The sequence below is a fragment of the Rhineura floridana genome, chromosome 11 (genome assembly GCF_030035675.1).
Source record: "Rhineura floridana isolate rRhiFlo1 chromosome 11, rRhiFlo1.hap2, whole genome shotgun sequence".
Classification (NCBI taxonomy): domain Eukaryota; kingdom Metazoa; phylum Chordata; class Lepidosauria; order Squamata; family Rhineuridae; genus Rhineura; species Rhineura floridana.
Window position 1 is genome coordinate 7,447,618 of NC_084490.1, and position 10,186 is coordinate 7,457,803.

Genomic DNA, 10,186 nt, shown 5'->3' on the forward strand with positions numbered 1-10,186 from the left:
ATCACTGTGAAGGTTAATGACTAGGGTGATAAATCTGTGTTGGAACGTATAATGGTCAGTCAATAGGCACTATAGTCTTCCTTAGCCCCAAAATAGTTTATCATGCAGCAGAATACTCCCAGCTGCCCCCTAAGTACTTTAGCACGCTTCTCTTTATCTCTTTGGAAAAACAAATTTTTCTTCTTCTATGTCACCCTTTTGGTACCAAATAACTGTTCGTATAATGCCTCAGATATAGTACGCACTAGAGCTTATCAGTGTGGATATGGTAAGTAGATCTGACAGAGGAAAAAAAGGAAATGTATTGCAAAGATATGGCAAAGTGTGTCAAAGAGCTATATGTTACATATTATTATTGCCAGTGTTCTGGTGCATCATAAATTAAAAATGTTATTCTTGCTGAAGTATGTGAACTGGGGGATATTAGAGACAAATAGGAAGGAGATTGCAAAATTCTGATTCATTTGCACACAGAAATTAGTGGGATTGTAGCATAATGTCTTCTTGCATTATAGATGCTTTTTGTAAAATAATAAGATTCACTCTATTGGCAGGATGGTGATCAAATACTATCAGCATGCCCTGGCCTTGGCTTTTGCTGTGAAAGAGATAAATGAGAATCCTAAGATCTTATCCAATGTCACCCTTGGTTTCCACATCTATGACAGCTACTACGATGCAAGATTGACCTATCGTACCACTCTGGACCTGATCTTCAAATCACATAGATTTGTTCCCAACTACAAATGTGACACCCAGAAAAACCTGATAGCTGTCATTGGGGGACTTACCTCTGACATCTCTTTCCATATGAGGAATATCCTAGGCCTCTACAAAATTCCACAGGTAGGATCTGTGCATTGGGCTGTGGGGATACTATTGTACCATTTTCTCCATTTATTATTCAGTTTTTTTGTTGAAAAGAAAGAAGAGGTATTAGTGACACACATTAAAATCCTGGAAACAGTGTATGGACATACTTGAAAAAAAATCAGAAAACATTTAGCTAACTCTCATCAAACTTAGAAGTATTTCAAATTGTAGATAGATGATAGATGATAGATAGATAGATGATAGATAGATAGATAGATGTGTGTGCTTATATATAGTTGTGCACACTATATATAGTTGTGCACATCTCTGAGCAGTGTGAGACTTCCAGGGGTTCCAGCATTTACCTAGTGTTTGGTTTACTTGGAATGAAGGTCTGTGGACTCTGTGGTGTCTTATAGGACATATTGTTTATTTATATACACAACTTGAGCTTAAGATGGAGGGGTTCTCAGCATTAACAGTCCATCAGATCTTGCTTTCCAGAGGCTATAGCTTTTGGGTTCAGACACAGAAAGCAAGCAAAGCTCTCCCGGTGTCTTTCCAGCTTCCCCCAATATGAGACTAACACAGAGGCACAAAAAAACTGCTTCCTTGTGTCTGTTGAAACTCTCACAAGAGTTCCAACAGCAACAGGATCTCTCTAGCCACATCCCTTTGGATATTCAGATTGACCACTCAGAGAACAAAAAAAATGGCCAGGCTAGAGTGATTGACTTTTGAATTGAAGTAGTCTCACCAGTAGAACAGGTTTCTCCTCTTGCAGATCCCAACAGCCAGATAGTATGTATTTATTTATTTATTAGATTTATATCCTGCTCTTCCTCCCAGTAGGATAGTAGATAGTAGTAGATACAGAATTACAGGCTTGAAGGGGACCCAAAGAAATCATCTATCTCAGTCCCCCAAACCTGTAACAATATATTACAAACTTGTGAAACTAACAGTCCACTCCTGATTTATATAAAAATGTGTCTGTACATTTTCTTATAGCTCACATATGGTTCATTTGCCCCAGAAGATATCCAAACAATAAAAGTCCCTTCCTTTTACCGCATGGTCCCAAATGAAAACCATCAATATTTGGGGATTATCCAGTTGCTTCAGCATTTTGGGTGGACATGGGTCGGGCTCTTTGTTGTGGATGATAGCACTGGAGAGCAATTCCTGAAAATATTGGAGCCATTGTTTTCCAGACATGGAGTCTGTTCAGCTTTCACAAAAAGAATCCCAAAAGTAACTCGTATGGAGGATTTCATAGATCAGTTTTATTATACAGGTTCAAGTGATGCTTTTTTCAAAGATGATAAAATCAGTACAATTGTCATTTATGGATTCCCTTGTACAGTTTTATGGCTGAGATATTTTATATCTTCAGAAAATGCTCAAACTAATACAATATTTGGAAAAATATGGATTATGACTTCGGAAATAGATTTTATATTAACAGGTATTGCAAAAGGATGGGATTTTGAAATGTTCCAAGGTGCCATTGCCTTCACAATTCACACAAAAGAGCTTCCAGGGTTCAGGGAATTTCTTCAGATCATAAAACCTAACTGGACTGAAGGAGATGGTTTTCTCAAAGATTTCTGGGAGCAAGCATTTGACTGTTTATTTCCAGATCCAGGAGTGCCTGTAACAGCTGATGGAACATGTAGTGGAGAGGAGAGGCTGGAAAGTCTCCCTGCAGCCCTTTTTGAAATGCACGTGACAGGCAACAGCTACAGTATCTATAATGCTGTTTATGCTTTGGCTCATGCATTGCATACCATGTACTCATCTGGATCAAAGCACAGGGCAATAATGACTGGAAACTGTCTTGAACCTCTGCAGTCTTGGCAGGTAATGTCTCCCCAACATAAATCTTTTGTTTAGAAGATGAGATCACATCCAGCTTTCTCCTCCTTCAATAAGTGTTTGATTTACATTTTCTTCCATTAAATGGAGTTTGAATGGAATGCAAATCTGAAATCTTGAGCTTGTTATCCTGGTTTGATTTCTTATCCTTTTTCATTTAGCTCCACCAGTTTCTTCAAGGCATTTCCTTTAATAACACAGCTGGAGAAACAATATCTTTGGATGATAAATGGGAAATAGGTGGTGGATTTGACATAACTAACATGGTCACATTCCCAAATGATTCCTTCCAGAGAGTGAAAGTTGGAAGTCTCCATCCCAAAGTTCTTGAAGGAAAAGAATTCACCATTAATGAGGATATAATTGTGTGGCACAGAAGTTTTAACCAGGTATGGATGAAAATTCAATTTCTTATTTCAAAATTGCTAACTTTATTTGGAATGGCAAAAGAGCAAAAGTCACAAGAATAGCAGGTAGCTATAGAAATAGGGGGAAAGTACAGATCCCCATTTCTCCAGATACTACGTCATGGGCATTCTGCAATGGTTAATGAAGTGGTTTAAAGAAGATGTCAAAGATGTTGCAGGCCACTTGAGAAAATGGCAGCTAAGATTAATTTAAAGAACACATTATGGATCTCAAAATAAAACCTGAGTAAATCATGTAAAAAAAATCCAACCCAATATCTGATTAATGTATGCTGAAAAGTTTGCAATAAACATAAAAGCTATGACTGGGGTCCTACTGAGAGGAAGGGCAGGATATACATCTAATAAATAAATAAAATAAATACTAGGAATTCTTGGGATAGGGTTGACATTCTACAAGGATTACAAACAAGTTATTACCTATGAACAGGCAATCCAGAAAACACAGTGCCACCCAGTGAACTTCCAATTTATACAGTTCAAACCTTATATACATCTATTATGGAGGAGTCAAACAATTTCTAGAAATAAGAAAGAGTTTGAAACATTGTTAATGGAAAATAAAAGTAAATTGTTCTATTGATGTCGCAACACTTAATTTCCACTATGCTCTGAACCTTGCAAAAGAACTTACCACAGCTGTTGCATCATCTACTGTTTTTCTTATCCTGTACCCGACTGCAAATGTGGCACTATCCAATTGTTCCAGAAGATGCTAGATGTAGTCGTTGATCTTCATAACCTAGAGCAGATGCCACTGACCAGATAGTTGGGTTTGGTGGAGGCACACTTTGCATTCTTTGCTCTATCTCTGGGCAATTAGGTCTTTCTCCAGTTACTAGCAATAGGTGCCTTTGAAGTCATGCAGATGTAGACTTCACATGCAGATAGTTGAGTACCCATAGCAGATAGGTACCAATTGCAGTAACACTGATCATATTGAAAGGAAAAGTACCATTTGCCGCCTGTGAACTTTCCACTTGCATTTAGGATATCTATATAGGTCATCCAGAGTATCCGCCCCACCTTTTGTTGCATTATAATGTCAGGTGATGTCTGGTTTATGCTGTTCACTAGACATTACCATGTCATGGCCCATGCTTACCAGTAGAAGCACTGATTTTCCTTCTGTGGTGACGTACACACAAGTATATGTTCATCATCAAAACAAAAGACTGTAGAATGAACTTTGGAGCTTTGTCAGCCGTTCCTTTGGTATCCTTCCTAATTGTGAAAATCTAAGTAAGATCTTTCTGAAATAAATGTTCAGCCAACTTTGTGCTGGTGAAGGAGTTGTCCCCAAGTACATTCCTACCACTGTTTTACCATGGTTCTACCACCTTGGTAACAAGGTAGTTTACCAAGCTGGATTTCCCAAGTCCCTCCAGGCTTCTTGCCATGTCCTAGAAGGACTACCCTGTAGGTGTACTTATGTGTACATTGCACAATGAAAACTGCTGTGGGGGTAGGTTTTTAACCCCAGAAAATTTGATGGTATGTGTCCCCGGAAAACTTGTAAAAGTTTTGTTAAAAATAAAACAACCAAGCTTCACAGAAGCAGAATCAGTATGGCTGCTACAAGTGTAAGTTGTGCCTTGCAAACCCATTAAGTTCTGTGAGAGTGTCAACAAGCATTTAGATAGAGGTAATCCAGTTGATATTCACAAAGCACATAGTTAAACTAAGGAATTCACTCCCACAAAAAGCAGTGATGGACACCAACTTGGATGGCTTTACAAGAGGATTAGACTCATTGGTGATGTATCAATGGATACTCACCCTGATAGATGTGTTCTATCTGCACTGTCAGAGGTAGTATGCTTCTGAATACCAGTTGCTAGAAAACACTGGAAGGGAGAGTGCTGTTGCACTCAATTCCTGTTTGTGGACTTCCCTTGGGCATGTGGTTGTCCACTGAGAACAGAATGTTGGAAAAGATGGGCCTTTGGCCTGGTCCAGCAGGTTCTCCTCTTGTCCTTATGCTATCTAAGAATTTCAGGTCAAGGAATAGATGACATATATTTACAGAATCTTAAGATCCAAAATGGAGAGGAATTTTAATGAAGGATGGATTCTGTTGCTTGCTTGGAGTACCCATTGTGAATCATTACGATGCAAGTAATTATCTTTACTCCCTAAACAAACTTTGCAATGACTCATTAAGCTCTAGAATCAAATCAGTGTTTCCTTTCACATTCAAAAACTAGATGCTAGATTGAAAAGCTTCATATCACAATTTGTGTTTTTTAAATAATGTTACATTTTCTGTATTTGGTGAATGAATTCTATACTTTATGGACTTTGTTCTCTAGAACAGTGCCTTTACACTAATACAAGGACTGTGCCCACCTGACAAGCATGTTTCAATCAGCTGCCTTGCCCGCCTGCCTCCTTACCCATTGGTTTGCTCTTTCAGTGTAGTACCTCAACTCTGAACTCTACAACACTTTGCTATTCCAATCATATATTGATTTAGTGTCTCTGATCAATGGAAGCCTTCTGTTGAAAAAAGTGCATGGGTCCATGGCATCCCTTTTAGACAAAGCTCAACATATTAAGGGTACTTGCACAAAAACACCAGAACTACTTTTTCCCCTGAAATTTGGCTAATTTCATTCACTCAGATATGTCTACTATGCCCACAGCTTTCACCCAATCCAGATGTTAGTGCTATGTGTTAGATAGATAAATTTATTTATTTTGGTCATAAACCAGCTCAAATAAAATACAAAAAACAGATTAACAAACAATACATATCACAGTAGGAAACAGACCTCATATAAGAAACATGATAAAATACTAAAATAATATTATTTTATCAACAATCTATGGCAGCTGCACAAAAACTAGCCACTAACTGTAATCTGGGAATTCTGAACTGGCAAAAGATATTATAAATTTGGCAGATCTACAGGGACTGTCTGTAGAATTGGGGTAATACAGAGGAACTGAATGAAAAGTTCAGTATAGTAAAATATGTCCAAGTGTTAACACTCCCCCCGTCACAAAGGCATAGTCGCTCTTGATAGAGAACCCTCATGAATCTTCCCTCCAGAAGCACAGATGGCAAGACATTGAGTCTAGCTAATGTAAACGTTTTTCTGAATTTCGGGACAGTCAAGTTTGCCAAGTAATTTGGGGACACATACACTCTCCCATTGTCCCTGAAATCAGGATATATTATGGCCATACTGAAATGACTTTGTAATTCTATAATCCCAAATTCACTGTTGAACAGTCACTTTAGTTTTGGTATATCTAAGGACTAAAAGAGTGTTGGGACTGAATCCAAGATTCAGTAATTTCTCGGAATACTCCAAATACAGCTCTCAGAAATTTAGTTTGTATACCTTCAAAAGGGGCATAGTTGCCATAAACACATGGCTGAAAACCATGCAACATCTGGGCTTTACACTTAGCTGTAAAGTCCTGCATAGCTTGTGGCATATACTGATGCCCTTTGGTGAAAAACACACACAAAGCAATGCCTTTGTGCTCCTCTGAGCCTTCTGTATAGCATTATTTATTTGTGGTTTCCAGAAGCCTGAGTGAAAAATCACCCCAAGTACCTAAACATTGTAACCCATTCAATAGAATGCTCAATTATCTGTCATCTGTGCTTAATCCTCTTCTGAGTAAAAACTAAGACCTTGGACTTAGCATAATGAATAGTCAACCATTCATTTTACAATAGGAGTCCAAAGGCGCCTTAAACCAGTGCTCATCCTGGACAAGAGCACAGCCTCATCAGCATACATGAAGATGGACAGAGATCTATTTGCCAGCTTGGGAGCATGGGGAGTTATTTCTTTATTTTCTCATGATATACAGTACAAGCAGATACAAACTTTAGGACTATCTAAAACAAGGTTTTGCTTCAGACATGAGATGACGAAGATTTGTTCCAATGAACACTTAGATGAAACTGTCTACTAGACTAATTGGCAATGTGGGTTTAGAAACTAATTATGCCTTCTGCATACATCAGTATTTGCTATCTGTATTACTATAGGATATGGCATTGGCCTACATGAACAATTGGCCAACATTCTTCTTTCGGCATCTCCCATCGTAAACTTCTTTGATGTATATGGATAGGTGCCTCCCATTTCTGTGTGTAATGAATACTGCCAGCCTGGTCATCAGAAGAAAAGCAAGGAAGGGGAAAAGTTCTGCTGCTATGATTGTGTTCCATGCCCAGAAGGGAAGATTTCAAATCAGACAGGTAGGTTATGTAATTTTGTCATAATACATGGCTAATTTGATCTGTTGTGTCAGACGAATTGACACTGAAATAGGACTTCTTCTTTTTTTACTTTTCAGATATGGATGACTGTTTGGAATGCCCAGAAGATGCGTATCCAAGCAAGGGAAAAAACAGATGCATTCTCAAAACTGCAAACTTTCTGTCTCGTGAAGAACCTTTGGGAACCACTTTAGCCTCAGTTGCTGTTTTGTTTTCCCTGATCACAGCCTTCGTGCTAGGGATTTTTATTAAGGATAGAGATACCCCCATTGTGAAAGCCAACAACCGGGCCCTCACCTACATTCTCCTTGTTTCCCTCTTGCTCTGCTTCCTCTCCTCTTTGCTATTCCTCGGTCAACCCGGGAAAGCGACCTGCCTTCTCCGACAACCCACGTTTGGCATCATCTTCTCCATGGCCGTTTCTTGTGTTCTGGCCAAAACCACTATTGTTTCTCTAGCATTCATGGCCACTAAACCTGGATCGAGTATGAAGAAATGGGTGGGGAAAAAAGTTTCCCATTCTATTGTACTCTGCTGCTCGCTTGTTCAATTATGCTTTTGTACTGTGTGGCTCTCAACCTCTCCCCCATTCCCCGATCTGGATATGCACTCGGTGAATGAAGAAATCATTCTTCAATGTAATGAAGGGTCAATTACTATGTTTTACTTTGTCTTGGGTTACATGGGTATCCTGGCCATCACCAGCTTCATTATAGCTTTCCTAGCCAGGAAATTGCCTGACAGTTTTAATGAAGCCAAGTTCATTACGTTCAGCATGCTGCTCTTCTGCAGTGTTTGGCTAACTTTTATTCCAACTTACTTGAGCACAAGAGGAAAGTACATGGTGGCTGTGGAGATCTTCTCCATCTTGGCCTCCAGTGCTGGGTTACTGGGTTGCATTTTTTCCCCTAAATGCTACATCATTGTGCTGAGGCCTGATCTGAACAGCAGGGACCAACTAATAAGGAGAAAGCTTTAAGGAATCTGTCACCTTTTCTTCCATCATACTTCTTTGTTCATTGGGCAAGTGTTTCTGAAGCAGATCAGTTACTAAAACATTAAAAATAGATATCCAGTTAAAATTATCTAAACATCTCTGTGCAAACTTTCTACTGATGCTCAGATTTCATCTTAGTCCATCTCACCAAATGCAAATTTGAGCAGATGTGCAGCACTCTGTGCTATCGGAATCATGTTAACTGCAAAGTAATACACTATAAAATGGGATTGATGAGAAAGAAGTGAGGCAAAAACTAAACAATTGTAAGAGATGGGAGAAAGACCTTTGAGGATTAACTTAGTCTACAGAAGTGAAGATTATGGAGTGCCATGATAAATGGCATTATGGCCTTGAAAGCACAGCAACACCTAATTTCATAGTGATGTCAGGTAACTGATATTGGTGTGGTCCTAGCTACCAGTCAAATTTGGTCCAGTGAGTGGGAGAAAGATAGCAATCTGTTGCACCGAACAGAAAATGTTTCCCACCCATAGTTTAGATGACTGCACAGTTCCAAAGCATCAGAAGTATCCAAAGTGCATATAACCCACCAGCGTTCTATATTAGTCTTTAGTTCTGTACAGGAGAATTTGAGTGTTTGCCTGCTCTGATTAGATTTGTTAAGAACTGTTGAGTTGTGTTATGTAATGTAGCTCTATATTAAATCCTGTTATTCCTTCTTCTGTAGTTGGATTTATATTCTTGCTAGTAATCCACACACATGCATACACACATAACATACACATTAAGCTTGTTTCAGAGATTTGTTCCTACTAATCTACATCTAGATGTATGTGTGTGCTAACTCTCAGGAAAGCTTCACTGGATGATTATAGTTTCTGTTATCATGAGAGAAGGGAAAACGTTTCTCTATTTATTTTCTCTTCACCATACATAATTTTGTACACCTCTATCATGTCTCCCTTTAAAATCTTTTTCTTTTCTAGACTAAATAGTCCCAAACCTTGTAACCAGATTTGCTGCAGCTCCCTTATCACTGATGGCTTTTGCTGCATCTTTTCCAAATCAGCAGTATTTTTTTTTCAGGTGAGGCAACTAGAACTGTGGGATGAGTTGGTGCTGCTCCCCTAGGTCCCCAAGTCTGGGGGCACTGCAGGGACCAACAAGGATGGGACATGGCAGTGGTAAGGTCACTGTGGAGCACATGCAGAGACTGAGCCAAATGGATGCTCCTTCCACTGCACCCACACTGCACCGACTTCCCCACTGCCATGCCCCTTTCCTTCTCAGTTATTGGCAGTGAGCTCCGTCTTGGGAAGCCAGCAGGGCAGTAATGCCCCACCCCACCACACCCTGCCCCACCAACCAATACTGGCAGTGACTCCTCAGGATTTCAGACAGAAGTCTCTCCCACTGTTACCTGAAGATGCTGGGGCTTGGATCTGTTACTTTCTTCATGCAGAACAGATGTTCTACCATTAAGCTATGACCCATGCCTCCACCCTTTACATCTTTTGTTCCTTTTCTCTGCTTCCTGTACTTTTAAAAGATGCTCTTAAAACATTTTTGTAGTTGCAGTAACAAGGATCTCTTTCAAGTAAGGTGTCTAGCCTGGCATCAGTCTGTGTTATGTGGCACGTGATCATTCCAGGAATCAATGCTAGGCTCAAAGTGCATGTGCAAAATGCACACTTTCCTAAAAGGTTTGAGCTGAAAGAAAGACTCCTTGGGCACCTTGTTAAGTTCATATGGTAAGCTCACCCCTCCTGCCATTATTGTCCCCCCAATGTTCTCTCACTCTTCTCAAAAGAACATAAACATTATATCCCTTTATGGGGATGGAAAGATCTGCCCATTTCT

At 39.4% G+C, this 10,186-nt stretch overlaps 1 protein-coding gene across 1 annotated transcript; it reads left to right on the plus strand.

The window, feature by feature from the left end:
- The first annotated feature begins 555 nt into the window (after nt 1-555).
- On the plus strand, nt 556-8,344 carry LOC133366900 (vomeronasal type-2 receptor 26-like). The gene is made up of 4 exons (XM_061590440.1): nt 556-846; nt 2,853-3,080; nt 7,218-7,344; nt 7,443-8,344. Exons 1-4 carry the CDS (start codon nt 556-558, stop codon nt 8,342-8,344), a joined length of 1,548 nt encoding a protein of 515 aa, XP_061446424.1.
- Nucleotides 8,345-10,186: the final 1,842 nt, after the last annotated feature.

Coding starts and splice junctions, on each gene's coding strand:
- LOC133366900 (XM_061590440.1), top strand. CDS start 556: ATGGTGATCAAATACTATCAGCATGCCCTGGCCTTGGCTTTTGCTGTG. Junction 847..2,852: donor GCCTCTACAAAATTCCACAG/GTAGGATCTGTG, acceptor TTTTTCATTTAG/CTCCACCAGTTTCTTCAAGG. Junction 3,081..7,217: donor GGCACAGAAGTTTTAACCAG/GTATGGATGAAA, acceptor GTATATGGATAG/GTGCCTCCCATTTCTGTGTG.